The sequence below is a fragment of the Alexandromys fortis genome, unplaced genomic scaffold, assembly GCF_014885135.2.
Source record: "Alexandromys fortis isolate MF-2015 unplaced genomic scaffold, M_Fortis_MF-2015_v1.1 scaffold_114, whole genome shotgun sequence".
In the NCBI taxonomy this organism is placed as follows: Eukaryota; Metazoa; Chordata; class Mammalia; order Rodentia; family Cricetidae; genus Alexandromys; species Alexandromys fortis.
Window position 1 is genome coordinate 1,682,215 of NW_026068046.1, and position 26,565 is coordinate 1,708,779.

A 26,565-nucleotide genomic window follows, 5' to 3' on the forward strand; every position below is an offset into this window, starting at 1 on the left:
GCGCATTGTGATGGGAACTGCTTTTCTGAGTCCCTTCACAAAGACTCAAGAGTAAGCACTAACCGCCCCTCAAAGACCCCTCATCTTTAAGACACGCATACAAATGTAGAGACAATGCAGCTTTTAAAATGAGGAAACTGGCTGCGGCTTGAAAGTCTGGTCCACGTGAGGACTGGTGTATTTCTGTTGATCCCATCTCCGGTGTTGACAAACGCCAGCGCCTAGCCTTTGCAGTCCAGAGCTGCAGTTTGCAGTGGAGCTAAGCGGTGTGCGGCTTTAATTCCACGTCAGATCAACTTTGATCAATATCCCCCTACCGGCCCAATTGGAAGAACCCAGTTCACCAGAGCTGAGCCTTTGAGGCTTTTAGCTCTTTTTTTTTTCTTACCCCCTCTTTAGATCTACCATCTTCGGGGCCGGGGGAGTCCTTGGGTTTTCTTTATAATTTCTTTTCTATTTCTTTATCTCTTGCCTTGTGTTTTTGTTTTTGTTTTTCATTGTTTTGTTTTCGCTCCGGTTTTCATTCTCTCTGTCTCTCTGTCTCTCTGTGTATCTGTCTCTCTCGTTGTCTCTCTCTGTCTCTGTTTCTCTGTCTGTCTCTCTGTGTCTGTGTGTGTGTCTCCCTCTGTCTCTCTTTCTGTCTCTCTCAAAGAAATCGCTTTGGGGAACCCAGCTTGCAGCCAATGAACCAGCCTTACAGATTGGTGTGAAGACAGAAGTGAGGTGGGGGGGTGGGAAGGGGGTGTGAGAGATCCTGGGAGAGAGAGAGGGGGAGAGAGGACGAGAGGAGAGAGACACACACACAGAGAGAGGGAGAGAGAGAGAGAGAGAGAGAGAGAGAGAGAGAGAGAGAGAGAGAGAGAGAGAAGAGAAGAGAAGAGAGAGGGGAGGAGGCGGCGGAGGAGGAGGATTAGTGTGGGGTGGAAAGGAAGAGTGAGCGAGCGAGCGAGAGCAAGTTGAGGGGAGGGGGTGTAAGAGCCAGTGAATTCTTTTTCTTTTTCTGTTATTATTTTGACGACTCCCGAGTTGCGCCCATGCTCTTGGCAGCTTCGCTTTAGGCGTAGCACGGACAGGCAGAAGAAAATGGGGCAAAGCGTGCTCCGGGCGGTCTTCTTTTTAGTCCTGGGGCTTTTGGGTCATTCTCACGGAGGATTCCCCAACACCATCAGCATAGGTAAGCTTTCCAGAGCCAGCCAGAGGGGCCAGGCTCTTCTGCATCTGAAACCCACTACCCTAGTGGGGCTGGGGCTATCGCAGCGCGGGTCGCTGTCCTGCATGCTTGGGGACGGTGACTGGAGATGGGGGACTGAGCAGAGATCTTGGGGACCTGAGCCGCAAGGAGCTGACTAGTATGGGGAGCATCCGAGATGAGAGAGGGGGTCTCCTGGGGCTAATGAGGGTGGGTGGTCGGGTTTTCTGAGCTGACCAAGGAGCAGGGGAGTCAAACTGGAGGTTGGGATGCCGCAGGAGGCTAAGAGTCGCGGCTCTTGTGCTCGCTGTTCTGGACTTTGCCACGGCATGCTTGCAGCCGCTGGAAGTTGTCCCAGGGTGATACTGCCTGTCTGGCCGTGCCAGGACGCATAACCTGGGCCCAGGTCGCTCTGTCCCGTGTCTCTGGCTTCAGTGAGACACGATAGTGTTAGAGGAGATGGAACCCACTTTGAATCCCCCAGACCAAGGAAGTAGCTGGGTGGGTGGAGGATGGGGTAGGAAGTGGGGGTGACACAAGGAGTTGGGCAAGCAGGGAAGTCACGCAGACGAGGGATTCATGAATTGCTGCTGTGTCTGTCTGGAGACCAGCTCCAGTAGCCGGAAGGGAGTTCTCCCCGCCTCTGCCTGTTTTTACAAGTAGAGAAGTTAGAATTGTTGCTTTTATTGAAGTAATCCCCTGTATTGTCATGGGGAAAGGTGGTTCATGGGGAATGGGTTGGGACAGCAATGGGAATGAAACTGCTTTTCTTCCCACCCTAACCCTGTACCCCAGGAAAGAAAAACGAACCAGCTGTGGGGATCAGGGTGGGGGTGGGGCTGGAGTCAGGGTTTGGAGGCAGACTCTAGCTTAAGAAAGAACCAAGTCCCACTTTTAGTTCCTTCATCTCACCTCCAGCAGCTCCCCCCCCCACACACCTCCTTTTTCCCTTCTCCCTCGCTTCCTGGGTGTAGAAAAACTCAGATTTTTCACAGTGGAGATCCGAGTTGATAAGTCTTGAAAAGACACAGGTTGAAAATCAATCCTAAGCTTCCCAGTCACACTGAGGGGCCTGGCATCTCCTGTTTGCTACTTTGTAACTCATCCTGAAGTGGGGGGACACAAGCCAAATCTTGATTGCCTTTGCTTCTAGGTGGACTTTTCATGAGAAACACGGTGCAGGAGCACAGTGCATTCCGCTTTGCCGTGCAGTTATACAACACCAACCAGAACACCACTGAGAAACCTTTCCATTTGAATTACCACGTAGACCACTTGGATTCCTCCAATAGTTTTTCTGTGACTAATGCTTGTAAGTAGATCTGCATGGCCTCCCTTTGGGACCTTAGAGGACCTCATTTGCATTTTGTTTGCGATGCCTAGGGGTCTACGTGTCTGTGCACTTAGGGGGCAATTGCCTCAACAAGCAGTCTGAGGCAGGAGTCAATCCTGGGTTCACGTTGCATAAATCAACCTTGAAGGATTTTGCTGCGGGGCTAAAAGCAGTGGGCAAAACTCTGATGAATTATGTTTGATGCAAAACTTTCACTTTCCTCCCTGCTAAACTGGTGTTCCCTCCCCCGCACCCTTTTCTGTTGGGGGAAAAGAAAGAAAGAAAGAAAATAGCATGGTTGTTCAGGGAAATTTCAGATGGGATTTAAAAAAGAAGCAACAGCAGCTCCTTGATTGAGTCAATGCAGGGCGTACAATACTTAAGTGTTAAAGCTGGGTCTGGTGGGAGGACTGAGCTGGGTTTGATGATTGCCTGACACATAGGAACAAAATATGAGAACCCTGCGAACAAGTGACCTTGAGGCAAAGATGGGGCTGGATTCCCTGGCCTCTTTCTGTCCTACCCAGAGAGCTCCAATAGGAGCTGATAAGACCACAAACTGATTGCAAGTGATGAATGCTGTCAGCCTGAAAGGAAGAGGAGAGACAGATCTCAGGTGAATTTCTGGAAAGCCAATCCTGTCTGTGCCAGCGCATGAGAGTGTGGACACACGCGTGCACGCTCCTGTGCGTGTTCGTTCACACACACACACACAGACACACACAATTGTTAAGGACAACACAGTTCTTAATTTAGAGCAAGAGGTTGGTTGTGGGGAGAGGCTTGAAGCAGCTACACTGAATACTAAAACGGAGGATTTCCTCAGCCCCAAAACCATTTCTGAAATCTATCGTGGTACCAAAAATGATTATCTCTGTGCAAAAGGTGACTTTAATGTAAAATCACAGGAACTCGAATGACTACTAGCTTGTTGGACACAGGTTTTTGTTTAGTTTTGTCTTGTTTGTTTTTTTTAACTTGAATGTTTTATGAGAAATGCTGAGTTCTTCATCTAAGCTTACTTTATTTCACTAAAAGTTTCTGCCAAATGATGCCAATTAACGGAGTATGTTTTATTTCCCTGGATGGTGTACTTTGAAATCTGAAGTTTCATTCCATTTTGATAAATGTTATTTGTGTCTGGTCAAGTTTAGCTTTGCATATGACTTTCCTCAAATCCTTTCATCTCAAAAGATATGTAATCCCTAGCAATTACTAAACAAGTTGGCAAGAGCACATTTTCTTTGGATTGAAAGACTAGGGCCGAAAGGAAGAGGGAGTGAAGACGTACTTTTCAAAACAGCTACCTGCCTTAAGAAAAAAATAGCTGACAGTGCAGACCCTTTTATGGGCATGTTCTGAGATACTATCTGACACTCTGGCTTTCCAATACGGACAAAAAAAAGAAATTTATTTATTTTGGTTAAGTGTAAAAGCTACAAGATGTCTGGCTATACCTTGTGTCTTAACGTCCTCTCTCCAGCATTTACAAAGCATATCTGCTTCTTATTCCTACTGCACTGTGATTGCTTCAAGTGGCTGAATCTCAGATGTTCCTAAATATCAATTAGAACAGATTCAAAAGCAAATACATGAACCTAGCGGGCTGTGCTAACAACAAATAATATGGATTTCATCTCCCTTCATTCTCTTTCCACTGAGGAACACTGGACTAAGAGATCCAGTTGGCTTCTCAGGAATGATTGATTCCCAACACTTTGAGTCCTGTTCTTATGCTCAGACTGGTCTGACACTTACAAGTCTATGGCTATTACAACCCTACCTGAACAAGTCAGGAAATGATCTTTGCCATGAGAAACTCTCAGGTTTAGGAACAGGCAATAACTCATCCATATTGGTGTTTAATTGTCTTAATTCCTTACCTCTCAGAGCAATGAAGAAACAATGATGGGGAAGGAAAAGCAGTTGATCTAAATCTGAACTTAAATCTACAGCACTTTTACTTACAAGGCCAGGCTATGGTTACACACTTGAAAGTGTGAGAGGAGGGGTAAGACTTAGTAGGCACTAAGGGAACTGCCTCCTCTGCTATGCAAATACACATGTGCACACGCACAACCACACAGCACATGTGGGAGAACTATCTAGAAGTCAGTGATATGCACCTAGCTGCCTGTTGCACTCTCTAACTTTCGAGCTAGCTCAGAACACAGAGGAGCAAAGCTCCCATTTTCTGTGGTCCCCGAAACAGTCCCACCTGGAATCACAATTGTTGAATGGCAGTCAGATGTCAAAGCTGTCTCCTGGAAGCTGCTGCTTGGTGGCTTAGTGTGAGACACATATCTATCTAGCCCAACTATAGCTTCTGGAAATAGACGTTCAAGGGGGCAGAGGAAACGTAGAAATGCCTGTTGTCTCCCCCATAGCCTTGATTGTTCTTTTTCTTGTTGGAGCACAAATCAAATATCTCAGATACATGCATACAATCCTAACAGCACTTGAACCTAGCAAATGATTGCAGATCCCGTTCCTCTAAGTGATTAGATTACCTCACTACACAGAGGAAACAAGTAACTCCAGTATCCCCTGATCTTCCTAGCTGAGAAAATCTAGGGAAAACCTCAGATGAGGCCAAATCTGGTCATCTACCCCTCCTATCTAGTTCAGTGTGGAACTGGACTAGCAAAAACTAAAGACTCTTACGTATTGTCCTGCAGAATTACTGGTTTCAGCTTTCTTTGGGGCTAGAGTTACTCTCATCTCATGATCTTTTTTGCAACCTCAATCCCAAAGCAAGCATGTACTTTCTAGGGCACAGGAATGCAGGTAAACAGAAATATGCCGGTAAACAAACAGCAGTGCCTTCAGCACATGCCCCTGCCCTCTGCTCTGCCTCTGCATTGTCACCTTGCTCCATACAATGTATTCAGAAGTCATTCTTACAATGAATCTAAGGCACCAGTTATTTAAAGACTCTACTAGCAAGCAAGCCTTTTTGCACAAGCCTCAAGAGGTTTGCTTAAGACAGACTCTAACTTCATTCTGTGCCTTAAGAGGCCAATAAAAGCCTCCCTGGCTTTGAAAGGTGGTTCAGTTGGGATCTTAGCTCAGAAGAGAATTGAAGTTTCGCAGACAGCCTCATCTGATTTAGAGCACACGCTCCCATTTCATAGGAATTAATAGAGTTCACTGCCTTCCTTTGCAGTTTAGCCGGGCAAATGCCGAGAGAATGGTGGTGAGGCTAAACCGGTTTCAGCATGTATGACATAGCCATGCATAGGCACACACATTATTAGTGCATATGAAAAACAACACATACACCTTTTTTTTTTTTTTTTTGCAAGTTACAGATCTAGCTTTTAGGGGAGAAAAACAAACCAATTTGATCATTCTCAGGCTGAGAAGGGTATGGAACTATCAGGAGACTGCTGGGTCCCGTGGTGTGACTTTGCTGTCCTGGTTCCTCAGGAAATCCCGCTGATTGCCTTGAAGTCCCCTCCTGGGTCTTGCTGCTGTGCACTTGTAGTGCACTGCACACTACACCGCCCCAGTCTCTGCAGTGTCAGCTCATTAGCACACAGATCTCATATTCCCTCTCCGCACTGTCATTGCAAAAATTGCTGTTGTACACCTTTACAGCCAACAAATGCGCTCGCGGATTCCGTACTGTTTGCGAGGAGCAGGGAAAAGGCTAACGTAACCTTAAAGGTTATTCACCACGGAACTGTGCTCTAAACGCCTTGGCTTAAATAACAGTCTGTTGACGGAAGCTCAGCGTTGACGGTGGGACCGGGAGTGCGACTTCGGAGTGCAAGCTCTGATGGAGCCCCCCCTCACTCCCCCAGGCAAAAAAAAATCTCTTTTGTCGGCTAAACCTAAGCTACTAACAGCACAATTTCCTTCTGTTAATTTTTACATGCGACTTGAAAGATACCTGCAAACTGAAAACTTGCTCCTTTTATAACTGAATGTGTTTTGCTACCAAGTGTACTTAGCCGAGACAGGCTTCTATCTCTTACCCACAGAGTCACAATCTAATTATCTAATTACTCTAATTGCCAGGAAGGAGCCGCTTAACCATTTAGGTCCTTTTGGAAAGAAAATGCCTCGCTTGATCGCAAGTTCTGCAATTGGATGCGTTTTGTTTGGGCTTTGTTTGAGCATTTGTTTTCTTCATATCAGCTCAGAAACTCAGCTGAAGACCCTGACAGCAAGGTTCTTGTCTTCCAATAGAGTTTCACGTCCTGAGCATTATCTTCCCTGGCTCCACCTCCCCCATCGCCGAAGGATCTTTGTACCTTTGCTGCCCTGCCTCCCTTGCTGCCCTGCCTCCCTTGCTCTCTTTGCTGGCTCAGGAAGCACACTGGCTTAGCTCTCTTCTCGGTCCTGGTCCTTTTGGCCACTGAAAGCACAAAGGGATCACCTCAGTGGTGCCAGTCAAAGACTTAAGTCACCTTCTCCCTAGGTTTATTATCATTTTTTTTTCTTAATCTACATTTTGGAGTGGAGGAGGGAGGAAGGTGAGGCTGTTCATTGGGACCATAAAAATAGATGGCAATCAGCAGGCTGTAAAGGTGAGCTTCCTGCAAAGTGTGTTACCTCTCATAGAAGAAAGCTCCCTATTGATCTAATAAGTGGAGGCAGGGGGAAAAGGAGGGTTTGGGGGAAAAGTCAAAAGAGAATTACTCTGTCATTCTACCTGTGCTTACTAACAAAATGGGATTTTTCTTTCTACAATTTAAACTTATTTTCTTCTTAAATGAAATTAATATTCCATATCCTCTGATTTTTCCACCTCAGTAGAGGTTGTTTTCTTAATTGTCCACTTCCCTCCCTGGTCTCTACAATTTAGTTGAGAGGAACGAGAGCTGCTTTAATGTTTTTGGCCCCGGAGATAGCTTTAAATTTCATTATTATGGGTACTCAGAAATGATTGGCTGGTTCTATTTTGACAGATTGAAAAGAAATGAAGGTGCTGAGGTGTCATTGTTTGTATGCCTTTCCGGACAGGAAATTTGTCACATTTATACAGCTGGTTTCAGGATTAAAAGATGACAAAGATTTTCAGAGATGACTAGACATTTAGGAATGAGAATTCATTACTTAGGAGCAGAGAACTAAATGTTCTTATGTAAATGATTTTCCTTTGAATTTTTTAGATGAGGACCACAGATATATTTTAAAAGAGCTTTTGTAAAACTTTCTACCTCCTATGAAGATTAAGAAGACCAATTTTAAATGATGTTTTGACTCCATTCCTTTGTATTTGACACTTTGGGTCTAATTAGATGAAATGTCCAGGAGAGAGCATCATTAAAACAACCAACAGGGCAAAGGGTGTGCATCAACAGAACGAGGGGGTTGGACATGCATAAAAGCAACTCTCTTTCCTGAAAGCTGCTCAGGTAACACCCAGGCCCCAGCCACAGAGTTTCAGATAATCTCAGACTAAATTGCACAATCAGCACAGGTTTAGGGACACTGTCTCCAGAAAGAGTCAATGCTTAGCAAAAAGATAATGTGAGCAGAGTTTGTCTTTCATATTTTTTTACTCCATTTATTGTTTTCTTTTCTTTGCTGGATGTTGACCAGCCTATTAGCTGGTCTCTAATCACCTATGTATTACTGGCCCCTCCACATCACTTAACATCAGGATTATTTATACATCAAAAGTCTAAATCTTTCTTCTTCTTCTTCTTCTTCTTCTTCTTCTTCTTCTTCTTCTTCTTCTTCCTCTTCCTCTTCCTCTTCCTCTTCTTCTTCTCAATGTTCTTGTTCTTAGTTTATTCTCCTGAAAAACTATATACTACTTTGGGGATACCAGCTTTTTCCTGAATACAGCAATATAGCCAAAAGTGGTGTAATAAAAGATTAAAATAATTTAATTTTAAAACCTGGAACTATAAGAATCATTATATCTCAATTTCAAGAGAAGATACTCAAATGGGAGGATCTTAGGACACGATGCTCAGATTGTCTGCTTACCTATATCAAAGTTAGGTGGTTTTAGTTACGAGAGTTTTTTTTTTTTTCAGGAAAAAGATAGCTACCCATAATAGGGTGAGTATGGGTACATCAAAACCATAGAGTCGTTTTCTCTGTGCAAAACTTCAAAGTCTTTGGGACAGTTTTGGGAAGCAGCACAAGTACATGGGGTTTCCTTTTATCCAATGGAAGTAATTACCATATTCTCTTCTGGACTCACACTACACACTAGAGAGAAACACAAACAACCTCCTCCTGCTTGGTGGCTCCCAACTGCCACTTGCTTTTAAAACAGTTATCCTCAATACAAATACTATTTGTTCTCCTTTGCACAAGTCAAAGGAGCATGGGTAAGATACAAAGCACTTCGGTGATGATCTCTCACCATATTGGCACAATTCAGTGCAAAGCAGCATTTAGCAACCTTTCGTGTGTCTGAAGAGCATATTAAAGAATCTGATTTAAAAGTTTCTAGCAAATTCCCAGGTGATCCTAATGCTGATGGTCCTGAAATCACACTTTGAACGAAAAGAGTCCGAACCTGGGAGACCGTATTCACCAAAGAAAAGGCTCTTTCAGACATAATTTTATCATCAAGATTTGTACCCTTTCACTAACTAAATGAAATTCTGTAAAAGATACATTTGGTTTTATCTGGCTCACAGATGTCTCAATCATATTTCCAATAATCTTGTGTCCATTTCAGACAGGAAGGTGGCCTTTTAAGAACATACACTTCAAATTGGTTCTAGTAGGAATGTGGAGGGGGGAGGAGCTACAGGGCAGGTGGAGAGAACGCAGTACAGGTGTCACAATGACAGTTTCTTAGTTCCTTGCCACACCTTAAAGTGCCACATTTAGAAACTACATATGTAAGAGATATAAGGTTGGTTTGTGGTTCCAAATCTATTTCCACTTTACTTCTCTGGGTCAAGACATGCTAGAAGGAGGCATGTAACATCAGCTTTTAGGAGGCCCAAATACTCTTTAAAAGGGTTTTAAACGAGAAGTGCCGCGCAATTCTTTCTTTTGCCAGAAAAGAATGAAAAATTGACTCAATTTTCAAGATACTCAAAGTGAGGGGAGAAGTTTAATGCTGCTTTCCAAAATATCTTAGCTGAGGGATGATCCAAGGAAGACATTAAAAGAGTATTCAATGACATTTGAAGACTAAAACTAATACAATCCCACCTCAAAATATTGTCACTCTCCTAGTCTGCCTTTAGTCATAAATTTTACAATGTCACTTATCTGTGTTATTGCGTTAGAAACCTGCCCTGCAATGTCCGTGCGCTATTTGGAAGGGCATGAGCTAAATACTTATTACCTACTAACAGTTAAAGCAGAGTTATTTATTCAGATTACCACCTATTACCTTGCAGAGTCCTCAGAAGAAAATATCCAGGTCAGGTAAGTGACCCAAAATAAGATACCTATTTGCCAAAGGAAGTTGAGCAAAGATGGCTGGTGGACATTTAGGAGGTAGTAGGAGATCCTTGATGGACGATCGGTCAGTGAAGTGGCCACTATCGCTTTTTCCATGGTTGTTCTCCATAGTAAGCTTTGGTTCTTTGATCACTAGACTCTTATCTCTATTTGACTGTTGTAGTGGCTTTTGACACACGTAGTCGCCCCCTTCTGATGTAGTGAACCTGCTGCCTGCTCTGTGCACCATTGTTCGTTTCCATGGCTAATTGTGATGCTAGGATTTTCTGTAGTTACTGTGGAAAGCATTCAGAGGTGAAATCTGTTTGTAAGAGAAGGTAGCCAGGAACTTTTCAAGTTTTTGAACACTGCTATGATAAACACACACACACTCACACTTCAATTGCACATTGTTGATTGATCGGTTGCCAATTACTCACTGCCAGAAAGGCCCATTTTTGTTGTTGCCCTAAATGGTTCAGGAAACGGATGAAATGGGTAGAAGATCAGGACCCAGCCCACAGAACGGTAAGTATATTGGTAAAGGTGTTAATATGGTGCTTTCTGTGTAGGTGAAATGTAAATTTAAGACAGAAAGGCCTCTGACATTTGCAGTCAGCCAGAACCTGGTAAGAGAGCCTCAATTACCCTTTCAACTCACTGCAGTGTCCAAAGCTGCTTGTCCAATACTTTAAAACAGTGTGTCTTGAATTGGGTCATTTGCATCAGCATCACCAGGGATGCTTATTAAAGACGAATTCCCAGTTCATGCCTTCAATGTGTGAATCAGGAAATATATGGTAAAGCTATTTAACAAGCTTTGTGGATAATACTGCTAACATTCACTCAATTTGAGAATCATATCGCTGATAATTCCTGATAGGAAAAACAGAGTTATGCAGATTCAGACTGAAATCTATTAAACATCCACTAAGCAACAAGTATTGTGCCTATTCTCCTTCATACATGTTGCTTCTCTGTGCAGTTGAAGTACTCTTGGGTCATGTCATCGTTAGCAAGTTTGGCTCTCAAGCTGAAAATTTGGGATAGGTCTTTGAAAGGCTAAGAGACTAGCCTATCGTCCCGGGAGCAAATAAAGTGACAACTCTGAGATAGCAAGAAGAAACAAGGAAATGATTTTCTTTTTATAGTGCATCTTGCCATCTTTGCTTGTTAGCCAGTTCCTTCACCATGCTAGAAACTAGATGTCATGGCAAATGCCAGTCCATTTATTAAAATGGATGTGTTATAATCATTTTCTGTAGCATTCACTGTCGCCCTCCTCCCCATGTTTGTTTTCAACATATTTAAAACTAGAGCTGAGATAATAACTAGCAATCATTGATGTTGTACCAGGTGGAACGCATTGTCCAAGGAAGTTTACAAGTTCCATCTGAGGGAATCATTACAGTTTGAGAAGTGAGGCATTCGCCCTCCAACCTTACACAAACTGGAAATCAGAAGTGTTTCAAAATTCATAAGCAGCTAGCTCAAGGTTACACAGCTGGCTACATGGTAGCACCGAGGAAATTTCCTGCCTCTAGAGCCTTACTCAATTTCAAATGGAGTTGAAACCTTAAATGATTATAAGGGCCAGACACATCACGTAATTGACGAATTAGACAGGTATGTTTAATAAGGGATAGCGAAGCTTTTGATGACCTCTATGTTCTGTGCCCCATTTGAATATATCCCGATCCCATTTTTAGGTTACCCTGAAAGAAACAAGATGCCTTCAGTAGCCCCTAAGATGACTGGGTGTGGAAGGTGCATGTTTCTGACATCTATTCCACAGTATATGGTATACCCCATTTAGCAGCTAATTTACTGGTTTGTGGAAAACTGTTAACTGCCCATTATAACAAGTGAGAAGAGCAGAAAGAGAAAAGCTGTACTCAGATGGCAACAAAAATCATTTGTTTTTCTTTTCTTAACAAAACATTAAAGTATACCAGCATAATTGAATTATCTGTGTCTTGTGCACATACATGTAAGTAATATTATAATAAAATAAATCTAAAGAAATATTTAAAGCAGGAAAACACATTATTCAAAGTCAAATGTTTCTGAGAATACCGACAGTTAAGCAAGGTTTTTTNTACTGTAAGTAATGCCACCTCAACTCTAACCTTTCATCAGGAAATGGTGGGGTTTATAGCAAGGGTGGAATGCTGGCCTGGGGTCACTAATCTATATCTGGCAGATTAGAAGAGGTCTTCTGATGGGGCTTGCTTTGTAGAAAGTGCTTAGGGTAAGATCCTCTAGTGTATTTCAAGAGAGAGGCTTATTGTCCAAAATGGGCGTGTATTCTTACTTCTTTGGAGCTGCAGATCAACATGAGCTACCTTGATCATGCCCCATCACTAGGCACTGCTTGCTTGTAGGCTAGTATAGCTTGCGATAGTAAGAAGGAGAGCAATAAGTCTTCTCATTATAGCCCCATTGCCAAAAATAAGAGCAGGGCACAGACAAATGTTGTTTCTCATTAAAATAGTAAATAAGAAAACAATTTGGCACCCTGTTCTTGGACTCAGTCAAGTTCGGTTCCCTGTCATTTTAGGTGCGCCAACAGTAGTATGTGTGCCGATTCTCTGGAGGCGACAAAACAACAGCTAGTGGCAAGATTCAGCTAGCCACCAACTCCTGTCAATAGTTTCTTTCTTTTAGGTTGAAAAAATGATAACCTTTGACACACGTGTACCCAATCAACAAACACTGGCCACTATTAATTCACTGATGGGAGATTGAATGAACAATTCATTGTTAGTTGGAGATAAATGACTGAGTGCCTATAGAAGCTGTTCTTGATTAGATAACTACTCCAGAATGATGTGTTTTTCTATAGAGGCCTGCCTAGGGTGTGAATGAAGACCAACCTCTCACATATACCACTATACAATTTACTTTGAAGGTGTAAAGTAACGTATAGAAAAGTGAGCACTTTGGCTCCCATGTTTCTGTTTCGTTGAAAAACAATGAAAGAGGAACGGAGGTTTATGAGAGTGAGAACAGAACCAGGAGTTAAGACAGATATCCAGGTCTAGTCTTACATTAACTGTCTCAATCACTATGGGCCTGTCTCAGTATCTCTGACACTAGTTTCTGTAATTATTAGAGAGGTCCTTATGGATGATATGATGATATCTGAGACCGTTTATCATAGATAGTCTATCACTAGGTCTTATCAGCCGTCTTCACTTCTAACTGAGGAAATAACATCCGAATGGAATCTCTCAGCATTTCCTGTACCTAGAAAGTTCCATTCATGTCTATTGACCTCGCCCACACTGTTAGGTTCCATGATCAAGTTATCAGATCATTAAAATAGTGGCTAGTGCTTCTAGTTATTTATCACTAACCTTTGCTCACTCAACCTCTGTTACTTATTAATTATGAGACACTGAGCAAGTTACTTAACATCATTATGCCTTTGGGATGTTGGAGTAGTAGCATGTATATTGTTTAGCTAATTATTCTCTCACACACATGCACACATACACACATATACACATACAGACATACAACATGAGTGACGACAATATAGCAACAACCCTTATAGGTTTCCTGGGAGTTTGAAATAAAATCAAAAACTCATATAAAACACTATCTCACTGTCCAGCACTCATGGGTCATTATTATTGATATCATCATTAATTCAAGATTATTTTGAGCTTTTTGTCCTAAATACAGAAACCTACTTTCACTTGAAAACTGAAATCACTTGTCCCTTCAGAAACCAGATTTCCTTCCTGAACAGCTCTTCTCTGCACCTTTCTAAGTTCTTCCTCAAACCAAAGATGACTTTTTTTCTGCCAAGAAACCCATCGAGACACCCCCTCTTATTTCCAGACCACCAAACTAACCTCAAACATCTCTCACACATGAGTTCAAGTTTGCACATCCAGTTTAACTCTTGGCAGCAATAGCTACCCAGACAGTTGATCGTCAAGAAACTCTGAGTTGCATATCTCTGCACAACCTAAGACAAAATTGCAAAGGAACACCTATGGTCTCACTTCCCAAAGAAACTATATATTTTTGTAATTTAATATGCTTTTAATCACAAATTGTGGCATCTTTATGAGGCAGTGTGTGTGTGTGTATGTCTGTGTGTGTGTGTCTGTGTGTGAGAGAAAGAGGGAGAAATTTATTAGTCAACAGTATACATGCTAACACTCCAATTTCCCAAAGGTCCAGGTGCATCTATTTGTCCTAAGAGAATGATTCGAAAGAAACTCTGGCCAAGTCCCCAGCAGATTGGCTTTGAAGGCAGGGTCTAGAACTTTTCTAGAAATGGGACTGCCCACTGAGGAGCATCAGGAAAAGCAGCAAGAAATCGCTTAGAGTTCCTCTGGCCATTTCATTCCTATGGGCGTTGCATTAGTGGGTGAGCTTTCTTCCTGCATCCTATATCAAAAGCCTAAGGAACTGAGGAGAAAAACAATCCACACATTCTCTTTCCTGGTAGGCACTGCTTTGCACACAGTTGTTTCTCAAACATCTCTCAGTTCTTTCCACCCCTTGCTACCATTAAGCCCTTGGCAACTCTTTTTTTTTTTATCGTTTTATTTTACTTAACAACCACAGTTTCCTCCTCCTTGGTCACCCTTTTAATGCCTTGCCCCAATGATGGTGAAAGCAAAACAGAGACTCACTTTGGTCATATTTCTGAGTCTGGCGCACTCCTCGAGTACACAAGAGTTTAGTATGCTACAGAGAAACCCTGTCTCAAAAAAGAGAGAGAGAGAGAGAGAGAGAGAGAGAGAGAGAGAGAGAGAGAGAGAAAAGAAAAAGAAAATCAGGTTATATTCACTACGAAACCTTAACCAACCATACAACAATTGAGAGGAATTCTGTAGGACAAAATCCTTCCCTATTTACTGTCTCAGAACTGGGTATGATCTGATTACTGCCCAGGGTGTTTTGGATACAGGATCAAGCTGCTTTGGATCCAGTAACATGGAAACTGGCATAACACTGGCACTTGCTGGACTGGCGAAAAGAACAAACTTTCTTGCAATATAAAATCTGTTTTGTTTTAATGTTTTCAAAGTAGCAGGGTAGAAAAGTGAACCCAAGAATCTTCACACAATCTAGGGGGAAAAAATGTAGTACCAATTGAGCTTCGTTGGGCAAAGTTTCTGTAAATTCTTTAGTTTCAGGTAACATATGCAAGATGGATGTCTAGAGCATTTCCTTTTGAGTGGATGGCTTTTTCTCTTTTTGATGGTACTTGCCGGAGTTAGACTAGAAATAGCAAAAGGAGCGAATATGAAAAAGGTTAACAGAGAAATTTTGCTAGCGTGACTTTTTCCACATTTCAGTCCCCTTCTCTCCAGAGCAAAAGGTTAACTATCTAATTCCATAGGCACAGATTCACTAGGGATCTGAGGATCACCAGATAATGCATGCAGCTAAGAAAATGCTGTCCCCTGTCCTCCTGTCATCAGCAGGCTGTCTCCAGCAGGCTGAAACCTGGGTCATGACCAAAAGCAGGGTGGTTGTTTTCTTTCGCGTCCTGAGATATCCAGCCGGTTTGTCTCCTCTTCTCATTATTACATGAGCTGCTGCTGTTTCTCTCGCTCAGGAAAAGGAACTGAGGGATCCAATGGCTAAGTGACTATCCCAAGACCCCACGGCTAATAGCAGAAGTGGGATTGCAGTCTGGCTCCTCACTCTTGGCACTTCTCTAAGATGTCTTCTTAACCCAGCTCGTCTGCTCTGAGCTTGCACTGCTGCACAGTCACACTCTGTACCAAAATGACAACCCTGTCAGTTTTAAATAGGTGCTCGAAAGAAAAAAAGAAATCCCCAGCAAGTCAATTAGAAATGCAGCAGAGTTCGCCTTTCAGGGGCCATAGTTAAAGACATCTTTCATTTAGTGCCCCCGGTGTTAACTTCTCGGCATTACTACCCTTTGATTTATAGTCAAGAGTGAGCAAAACAAAGGTGTAGAGTCCATTTACACATCACAGAATTTTGGAGCTATATCAAGTACTTCTAGTCCAACTACCTCATTTCGTAGATGAGGAAAGGGAGGACAAAAAAAAAAAAAAAAGGCATTTGCCAGAGATGACGCAACTCCCTGGTGGCAGAAGCAAGATGAGAATATGGACTTCTCAGTGTGGTCTCTCCCATCATCCTTTGCAATCTTCCCACTGGAAAGCTATACTAAACCATTACCACACAGCCTGTTATTTTTGCTTTTATTTTTTGGCATCTCTTTTCCTTGAATTACGTCACATTTGTAGGCTATAGTACCCCAAACCAATTTCCAAATGTAATCAACCTTTTAGTGATTATAGAAATTAAATGCCAAATTAATTCATGATTAGAGTTCTCAAAATACTTAGAAACTATAGAAGACTAAAATTAACTGCATAGAGTGAAAATCAAGGCTGCAGATGTAGCTCAGTGATAAAGCATATGCCTCTCGAGGGCAAAGCTCAGCTGAAAAGGAAGGGGAAGGAAGGGGAAAGAAGGGGAAATAAGGAGAAGGAGGAAGAAGGGAGGGAAGGTAAGAAACATTGACTGTTACTATATTTTGGGGGTTCATATCTTAATTATATTGGGAAGATTTTTCTAGATCTCCTAAATTTAAAAAAAAAGATCAATTACTATATATACTTACTATATCACAGTTATTTTATTACATATTTGTGATACATAAAACAACTATCCTACATAGAATTATACATACAACACTACTACCAAATTGTGCGCTTTCAGGGATGTTCATTCTCAGTTCACAGACATTTACAATTATGCACCAATTTGCTGTAGCACCAATATTCCAGCTCAGGTTTGAAATTATAGCAAACATGTAACAAATAGTGACTTATCCTTTCTGCAGTTATCACTATTCTTCCACCGGACATAGCAGCAAAAGAAAGTGGAGCAGCACATGTCTAGAACCCTAGCACTCAAGAAGACAGAGGCAGAAGGATCATAAAACTCAAGTCTAGGATATACAATAAGACTTTGCTGCGGAAAAGGAGAGAGAAGTGATTCCCATTTTACCTCATCAATACAACTGTCTCAACAGAATCCGACCAATAGGCATGAAGTCCACACCAGGGAAGGACTGCATCACCAATAGCGCCTCGGCTCTCACTACACCTCTCGGATTTTATGGCTCTAGGGGCTGAGTAAATATGTGTTGGACACTTTGATCTTTCCATTAGTTGTTCCAGCTGAGGCGAGAGCAAATAAACACTTGTGTCTGCCAACCTTTTCAAGTTCAATGGTACAGAAAGTTATTAGACAAGAAACAAAAACAAGGCAAGAATTTCTCAATGGCAGGCTACAAAGGTGACTATAAATGCCATCTAACAAGGCAGCCCATTAAAATATGGAGCATGCAATGTGTTAATATGATAAATTCAAATGAGGTCTCACTATTCTTAGCTCTAAAGTTCTTTCACTAGCTGCCACTAGAGCCCAGGGAGTCTCCATCAAGGTCCATCCTCTTCTCTGATATTGAAACACTCCTGTCTGCCTTCTAGTTGAAAAGGACCCTAGTTCCCGAGGCAGCTGTCCTTTCCTTGGTCATTCTGACAGCTCCTGCAGAGATGGACTACCTGTCTGCTCTGGCTTAGGAGCTTTGGAAAAAGCAGGGAGAGAGCTCTATCGGGCTGCATGAATCACGGGGAGTCTCTTGCACCTGTTGTTTACCAGTTACGAGGCAGCTGAAATCAGGTCTCCTGAATCTGGAGAGGGTGATAAAGCTTTGGAATCACCAAGTGGGGCAATGCCTTTTTCTACTAGTGATGTTACCTTATGATAGGGGATCCTTCATGGACCCTTAAAAGGAACAAATTCCAGGCAAATCAAAGTCAGACTCACATTCCACCGTGGGAAGTAAATATAGGAAAGTCCTTAGCCCAGCAAATCTGAACACTGTCAGAGAGGGTTCAATACATTTGTGACTGCTAAGGCAATGATAGGTTATTATGGAAAGTGAGGCTGTTTGGGGAGAGGTTTATCTCTGAGCTCAGAATCAGTGAGGACAAGCAGATCCTCCGACCGACAGCCTCGTGAAGTGAGACCTGAAAACATGCATGCTTCCAGAACCGCGGCTGTAGTTTCCCATGAATAAGGGGGTAGGGAAAGATGTGGTATTTCCTTTGGTTGTCTCAAACTGAGATGCTAAAATCTCCCATTTGCCCTAAGTAAAATTTTCACACACATGTTAATGGGGCAGCAGGGAAAAGAAAAAGGGAAAAGAAAGAAATGCTGGCACCCCACCCACTTCTGCACTACGAACTAGCTCTGTGATGACTGCTTCCTGAAGCACCACCTTTTCCCATTTGGAAAATAAGGTCATTAGAGTAAGTGACCCCGGGAGTCCTTCCTAGTTTCAATAATATCTATTTCAAATGGCAACCCAGGCTTCCTCTGGAGCTCTGAGGATTCCTTACTAAGGACTACAGAGCTTTCCAGGAGCTCAGATACTCCAGGCTCTAATGAAATGTAGAGTTAGCTGCCTTGGAAAGAGCTGGGGAAGAGGGGTTCTGTCACTTTCGGCTGAGAGATTTCACAAGTTGTCTAAGTACCGTTTGCCTCAGTTTCCCCGTTGGTGGAATAACAGTCATAGTGTTGTTCCTCTTCTAGTGAAAACATCAGGATTAAATGAGGAAATTCATACCAGATGCTCAGCATAATACATGATACACAGTTTATTCTGTCATCTGTGTGCAATTTTGTCAGTATCTACCAAGTAAATAGCTACCTAAATTTTAAATCAATAAATTAATAAACACTGAGGCAATAAGTCTATGTTGTTCTTGTTTCAAACAGGGTCTCACACTGTAGCCCTGGCTGGCTTGGACCTCCTTATGTAGACAGACCACACTGGCCTTGAACCCACAAAGATCTGTTTGCCTCTGACTCTCAAGTGCTGAGATTAAAAGGGTTTGCTACCATGTCTGGCAATACCAATAACGTTGGAGCAGAGACTAATTACTTGGCTTCTCAGGCTTTGTGTGCTTTGTCTCCTCTAATGATGTGTATATATTTATCAGCACTATTTTGGAAACTGGACAGACAATCAAGAGAACTGTTTTTGATGAGGCTGGCATTCGGATAAACCTTCAAACATACTACTAGATAATGTTACTTTCACCTGCCATGGAACCAGTTGAGTCCATGGGAATCCTACAGGGCGGCTGATACAGAGGAAGGTTCCCCAAAACGACTCCTTGAGACAGCTCATGTGTTCATGGTGCTATGCAATATTTCCCCCTTCCTGTTGAAGGTGAAAAGTAAAACTGAAATGGGGGAAACAAGGTATATGAGGCCACCGCTATCTTCTGGCTTGTTGGATTCTTACTGTATGGCTACCATGGGGAGAGAACAAAGAAAGAAGCTTAGCTTGAAAAGGCAAAGACAAATATTTTCGGGGTGAGTCCCCCTAATTTTTAAGACAGGAGAAAATGCTTTGTGGAGGCTAGATGATACGATGAAGATGAGGTAAGCCAAGGTTAAAGTTAACAATATTACAAGACAAGTTGATAAAGGAACATTAGTTATTGTCTTATAGGGTGTGTGTGTGTGTGTGTGTGTGTGTGTGTGTGTGTGCATGCGTGTACACATACTCAAGATTTGAAAGGGGGAATGACAAGAGATATGGAGGATCAGCTTTGACATGGAAACTCCATTGGTCATCTTTAGGCCATGGTTGCTTGGTTTTTCCCTTCATTCTTATGACAACTTAGCTTAGTACATAATCTCTGGAGTATGAAGCAGAGGAAGATACTGTTTACCTCATGACAACCAAAAACCAAAAAAAAAAAAAAACAAATAAAAATGGAAAAAGAGAACAAATTCCAAAGTCCACTTCCAAGACATCCTCCCAGTGATAGAACCTCCTCTCTGGGTTCTCTGAGTAAAAAGCCACCACCTTTTCGTGGCAAGATCCCATTAATTAACTGGGATCTAGGAGTGAAGTTAAATATACCTTAACAATTAATATACCAGGTCTATGTTGTCTTGGTTCGCCTCGTGTTTCGGTAGATGTGATGATGGTGAAACTTCGTGGTTGTAGCTTCTGACATTTCTGGGAGACTCAATTTCACAGTAAACTCCCTGTTCCTCTGGTGTGTAGTCTTTCAGCCCCCTCTTGTACAATGTTCCCTGAGCTTTAAGTGTGGGCATTGTATTGTAGATAAGGCAAAGAAGTGCAGAAGTAGAGATAGATGGTCTCTGAAACTGTGTGTCACGGTCATAGGGAGCAAAGATGAGAAAGTGCACGGCCTACAATGATTGTTGGCATTCTATACAGAGAACACTTGTTAATGAGACACCTTTGCATCACTGTAATGAAATGCCTAAGATAATCAACTTCTAACAAGAAAAGGGTTATTTTGAATGGTGATTTAGGGTGTTTCAAATCATGGTTGCTTGATCCCTTTCCTTTGTTCTTATGACAACTTAGCTTAGGACATCATCTCTGGAATTTGGAGTAGAGGAAGACTGTTCACGTCATGGCAGCCAAAAAGCAAAAAGAGAAGCAAAAAGAGACCAAGGTTCCAAAATCCACTTCAAAGGCATGCTTCTTTCACCAGTCCCTTAGACAGGTGACTAGGGTTGCAATTCATAGAACCCTGGGGAAAATTCAAGGTCCAAATCGTAAGAATCCAGGACTGAAACCTAGTAAAATAAATCTATTACACAAAAATGTTAGCAAGGAAAATATCAGCAGTGTCTACATTTTTATTATTAGAGGAACAGGTTAGGGAAGCTGAAGCACTGTTCTGAGTAAGTGTCAGATTGGGATGCAAACCTAAGTCTAATCCTCTGCTCTTTCCATTCACCATGCTCTGTCCACTTAACTAGCTTTATGAGGGAATGAGGAGTTCCATCGAAACTAGTTTTCCAAATAATTGAAGCAGTCATCTTTTGGTAGTGAAAGTGCTATTTTTATTTGAACCATTTTTTGAAGAAAAACTGTCTACAATGAGTTTCACACCCTTAGGCCTTATTATGCAGAAGAAACAGATTACTGCACTTCTAACCTTCCATCTATTTTCACAGTCCTCTCTCTCTCTCTCTTTCTCTCTCTCTCTCTCTCTCTCTCTCTCTCTCTCTCTCTCTCTCTCTCTCACACACACACANTCTCTCTCTCTCTCTCTCTCTCTCTCTCACACACACACACACACACACACACACACAAACACACACACACAATGTTAACAACTTCCTACGTTACTGAAGTCAGTGTATTTGAAATGGGGTCCTTCTAAATGCTGAACTACTAAAATATGGTAGCTGTCAGTAAAGGGAGAATATACAGACTCCCAGCTACAAAGGGCAAGCAGACTGGGTCTATTTCATAAAGGGACACGTAGATCAAAATGGTTAAATAGCTTCAAAGGCCACAAAATTGATACTGGAATTGAAATTCTCAATAAACACTCAGAAACGTCAATAGAAGATTGAATTGTGTTCATTCTGCTGCACTGATCCACCATGGGGAACAAGAGATGGAAGAGGCCCATCCCAGATGGGAGCAACATTTCTTCCACCGGTATTGTTTAGAAGTGCCTGCCCATTGTAATAATAACAAGTATAGCTATAGCATTCAAATTCTGCACACACAATCAACCCTCTCATTGCTTGCTCCAGGGCAGACGGCTCCTCCCACTTCACCACTGTGCTACCATGTTTAAAAAGCCAGGAGAGGTTGGTTTCCGAAAGATTTTTCTCTCAAGTAGTGTGTCTAAAGGGGTGAATCTTCAGTGATCTGGAAAACATGTCCCTTGTATGATGCATAGCAAATTATTGTTTGTTTAGCCTGTCCCTTTCCTTTTCCTTGTTCCACCTGTAATTTCGTAGGGAAAAAAAAAGGAATATCCTATCTGCAAGCCCTCGTTAGCTTGCCAACCCGTTGGCCTGCTGCAAGTGCTTAGCTCTTTTCAGATTCCAATCAGAATGAGCTCTGCTTTGCCTTCTCCATCTCTGTCTCCTCTGACCCGACAAAGTTTCCCATCTTTCATCCTGTCACTTAGCTAATGGTGTGTGTCCTTCTAGCATACATTCCATAGTCACTGGTTCCTTTCACTAGTGGAGTCGTCAGCGAGATGCTCGGCAGATGGCTCACTGGCTGCCGCTCTTGTCCCCTCACTGCAGCAATCTGTTGTTCTAAATCAAAATGTTAATGAAAAATAAAAGCACGCAGTGCCAATGTCTGTCGGATTTAAATTAATATAGTGTCATACCTTTTGAGGCAGGTTTTACAAGCACAAGGTTCTCCATACAGGTTATGCATGCTATGTGTTTTTCCTCTCTCTCTCTCTCTCTCTCTCTCTCTCTCTCTCTCTCTCTCTCTCTCTCTAATTAAAATTAAGCACTTTCATTTCTCCGAGTCTCTCGTGGCACCCCCAGCCTGTTCTTTTTAATAATAACAAAGGCCTAACAAACATTCCATTTCAGTGTTTCAGGGAACGGCATCTCACCTGAACATAATTTTGAGATATTATATGTGATGTCTAATTATAAACATGCTTTGATTAGATGCTGTTTTCAATACTGAAATGACACGTTTACTAAATGCTTCAAGTGCAGCTCTAAGTTAGGCATGTAGTTATTGAAATCTCTTTCAATCCATTTGTTTTAAAACTGCCGGCAAAATCATTGCTAATTTGCTACTTTATTTACAAGGGCCCTTCACTTTCTCTGCACTCAGCACAGTATTCATTTCTGCTGCAGCAACAGTACTGCACCTCTCTTTAGGGAAAATGGATGTGTGTGCAAGATCATCATCTATGGGAGACAAATTTTTCAACGTCAATATAGAGAAGGGAACACAATGGTGCTATCACACCTAAAAAAGGAAAATCGCCTTGTCTCAGCTTAGAAAAAGTCTAGGCACCCAAAAAATGCCAACCTCAACCAATCACAGAAGACCATACTGTCCATTTATTTCCCCCCCATGACTTCTTTATAGACACTCTTAGGAAGCATTATCAAGAATAGCAATAGCAAACTGTGCTTGCTATATAGCGCACAACCCTGTAAGTGATTTAAATTCATTTAACTTCATCAAAACAACCATATATAACTTTTGTTTGCCTCACAAATAAAGAAGCAGGTGCATAGTTCGATCTTTTGCCCAATGTCACCCAACTAGTAAGTCATAGAAGCAGAGAACACACAGCTCAGCTCCAGGACCTTAACTTTCAACCACCATTCTGTACTGTAGGAAGGGCCACAAATCTCTGCATCTTTTGAAGTTAGTGTTTTCTTTGTCATCAACAAGATGCTTTATTTGCTCAAACCTGTATAAAAAGGCTTCTACATCAGTGGGGCTTGCACCATGCTAAACATATACGCTACTCTCAAGTATCACTGCCATCAAGTCTAAAGTGACTCAGGCAAATCAAGCTGAGGTGTCAGGGCAGGTGGAAGAAAAGCTTGGGTTTGAAGGTAGGAAGTCGGATGCCAATCACTAGGCCCATCCTCTTGGCCCTGTACACTGAGTCTGTCTGTGCTTTGGGCTGACAAAAGAAGTCCAAAGGAGGCTAGGCCTACCAAACCCACGTGGGAAATAAACCATTAGTTCAGGGCTCCCTGCTGAATCTCAGTGGGTCAGGCCACTGAAATACAAACTCATTGTTTCTGGGGGGCAGAGCAACCACACAAAGGAAATACCTTAGAAACCCAGCCTTACTCCTGCTGCTAAGAAACCAGATAAACTATAAAGCAAGCAATAGAAGATGGTTCTTCCAAACAAAGAGGAGCACTCTATGCCTAGGGATTTATTTGTTTGAAGGAGTTGTTTGTTTGCTCCTTGATTTTGTTTTGAGACAGGATCTCAACTAGTAGTTTAGACTGGCCTCTGACTACACAGCCAAAGACAATGTTTTCCTCCCCTAGAACTGGGAGTTTAGCCCAATTTGCCTAACATTCACAAGGCTCTAGATCCCTAGATGTGATGCTTGATACTGCAAATATGATAGATAAACAGATAGGCAGATAGAAAATAGAAATAAAGGAAAGAAAAATCCCTAAAGTGGGAAGGCATATAGCAGAACGGCAGTCTTTCCCCTCCCTTCACCTTACTTTGTCAGTAGATTTTTCTGGCCTCCCTAGGGATTAAAGAAATGTAAGAATTTGAAAAAGGGATGTTACTAGATTGCAGGAGATGATAATTCTAAAGCTATGTTTCCTGGCTTCCATTACCCACTTTGTCTCCAACATAGAATGGCCCCTAAAACTCATGCAGGTCTTTTGTAAACTCAAAAGGCCCTATGAAGGTCTTTCCAACATCAAATCTTGAATGATTTTAGCCTCTCCCACTCCATGTTAATAAATTCCGATGTTTTTCCCTCTTTAAGCAAGTAAGCACAAAAAATTATTTAACTGAAAGAAACAAACATTTGATCTGCTTTGCAGTCTTACTGACCAACTCAGATCACTGGAGCCAGTCCCAGTTCAGACATAGCATTCGATAATTGTTCTCCCCTCTGAGTCATTAAATCATAGGCTCTTTGAAACTCTGAAATAAAAAGAGCCTTAAAGGTCATGCCTTCCTAACCTGCTGAGCTCCCATTTGCCTAAACAAAGCTGATCTAAGATAGTGGCACTAAAGCGGGCTGCAGAGCAGCAGACGTCCTGCTCACCTGGAAGCCAGTTGCAGGTGTTGGGTGGAGCCCTGTGACCTTCGGCCCTGAATAGGTTTTCCCTCCCCAAGAGCTCTGATTCAGAACTGTCCTTCCCCTTCTAGTGTTTCCTGATTCCAGGATGTCTTTAATCCCTTTAATCGAGGGCCTAGACTTTTGTTCTGCCCTGAAGCAAACAAGAGAGAAATACCCACATAAGCGCATATTTCACAGAGAAGAGAACCTGAGGACATAAAATACTTTGTGAAGAAGGAAATGAACGTCATTAAGCAAGATGGCAAGGAAGGATGGAAACACTAATGTGGTAAACTAGTAGGATGTGTTTGGAGTCAACTCTGGGTTTACAATGCAGTCACATTATACAAGTAACTATCCTACCTTTACACCCCCATGACTCAACTACTTACACACTCTATAGTCTTAGATAACATCATCCGTTACACACAAGTGATGAGGCTAAAAAGCAATGTTTGCTAAGATATAATTACAGTATACTTAAGTACATTTTTGGCGCTTAATCTACAGTGTTATTGTACTTTGATGGCTTTTAAGGTGTTTGTCCTTGACTGTGGCTGTGCAGTACTCAGGGGTTCAAATGCTGTTGATGCTCAGATCTGTGCTACCTGTAATACATTTAACTACCATTATCATCCTTAGAGAAACTCAAACTGAGTCAAGAACTAGTCAGAATATCAGGTACCAAGCATCTAAAATGCTTTCCTAGAACTTTATGAAGAACTGCAACCACAAAGAGAGAACTTCCATGTTCACCATTTAAGGGGATCTGATGTTTTCAAGCCTGCCTCAGCTTGGTCCAGTTACGATGTGGTTCCCCTAATTAATTATCTCTAACCAACAGTAAACATGCATAGCAGTTTTCTTGAAAAATGATTCCCAACTTGTATTTCAACCTCGGTATGGTAAAACTACAGTCAACAAATGAAATGTTAAGGTTTCGATATGAACTCAAAGTTTGGGGAAAGGTGCCATCTTCGTATATGTGTCAATGACAATGACAGGGAGCTTGGGGGATTGGATTCTCTTAATATTGCTGAATAGTCTTGAGTTCTGGTTTCTGACCTCGCCTTTATTTTATTCTATTTTTGAGGTTGCATTTGAATACATTTTGCCCTTCCCTGTTGGTTCTTCAAACCCTCCTGTCTACCTCTCCCAATTCTCCTTCATATTCATGGCCTTTTTTCATCAGTTGTTATTTTTTTACACTACTTGTTAACCTGAATGTTGGTGTGGGACTGCACCTGGCTGTATTTTTCCCTTTCTTTGAAATAGATTTTGATTTGCCAGACTAATCAACTCCAATGATTAAATGATTACTCTGGACCTAAAAAAGAAATTAATTCAATGATTTAAAAAAAATCACTAAATTTGGGGCCTAGAGCTCTTGCACTTCCTTTACCAAACATTTTCTACTACTGGTCATAGTAGCACATACCTATCATCCCAGAACTTGGAAGGCTTAGGAAGGAGAATCATGAGTTCAAGTCTAGCCCGAGATAGGTAGTGAGACTTTGTCTTAAACACACAGGGTTAAAGGTATAATTAGTAGTAGAGTACTTGTCTAGTATGTACATTTTCTGGGTTCCATCCCTAGCATTGAAAAAGATGACCAAACAGTTTATTTTAAAAAACTATTATTTCTTTTTTTTATTGTTACTGTGTATTTATTAATCTCCCAACCCAGAAACTTTCTCATAAAATAAAGTTGTTATTGAAACATGACTTATCAACTTGAATATTTGTTAGTTAGCTGGCTATTTTCCTCTTTTATTTGTGAGCAAAAATTTTGTTTTTTAAGCCACTTAGCTTTGCTGTGCTCTTGAGTCCTTTAACAGTTGAACAGGTATTCTTTTTTAAGGAGAGAGAGCACAAGCAAGGAACTCAGGACCACGAGGGGTGCACCCATACAATGAGACAATGGGGATGTTCTATCGGGAACTCACCAAGGCCAGCAAGGCCAGCGGGTCTGGGTCTGAAAAAGCCTGGGTTAAAACCGGTCTAGCTGAACATAGTGGACAATGAGGACTACTGAG

At 41.9% G+C, this 26,565-nt stretch overlaps 1 protein-coding gene across 3 annotated transcripts in view; it reads left to right on the forward strand.

Moving 5' to 3' along the window:
* The first annotated feature begins 909 nt into the window (after positions 1-909).
* Gria3 (glutamate ionotropic receptor AMPA type subunit 3) overlaps positions 910-26,565 on the forward strand; it is a 272,274-nt gene continuing 246,618 nt past the window's right edge. For 2 of the 3 annotated variants that reach the window (XR_007588155.1, XM_050118848.1), the window contains exons 1-2: positions 910-1,174; positions 2,343-2,501. Coding sequence is in view for 2 of the 3 variants with exons in the window: in XM_050118848.1 (XP_049974805.1) it covers positions 1,084-1,174; positions 2,343-2,501 (250 nt within the window). In the remaining variant the exon portion in view is untranslated. The remainder of the gene's footprint in view (positions 1,175-2,342; positions 2,502-26,565) is intronic. The other variant, XM_050118849.1, reaches the window with a different exon arrangement.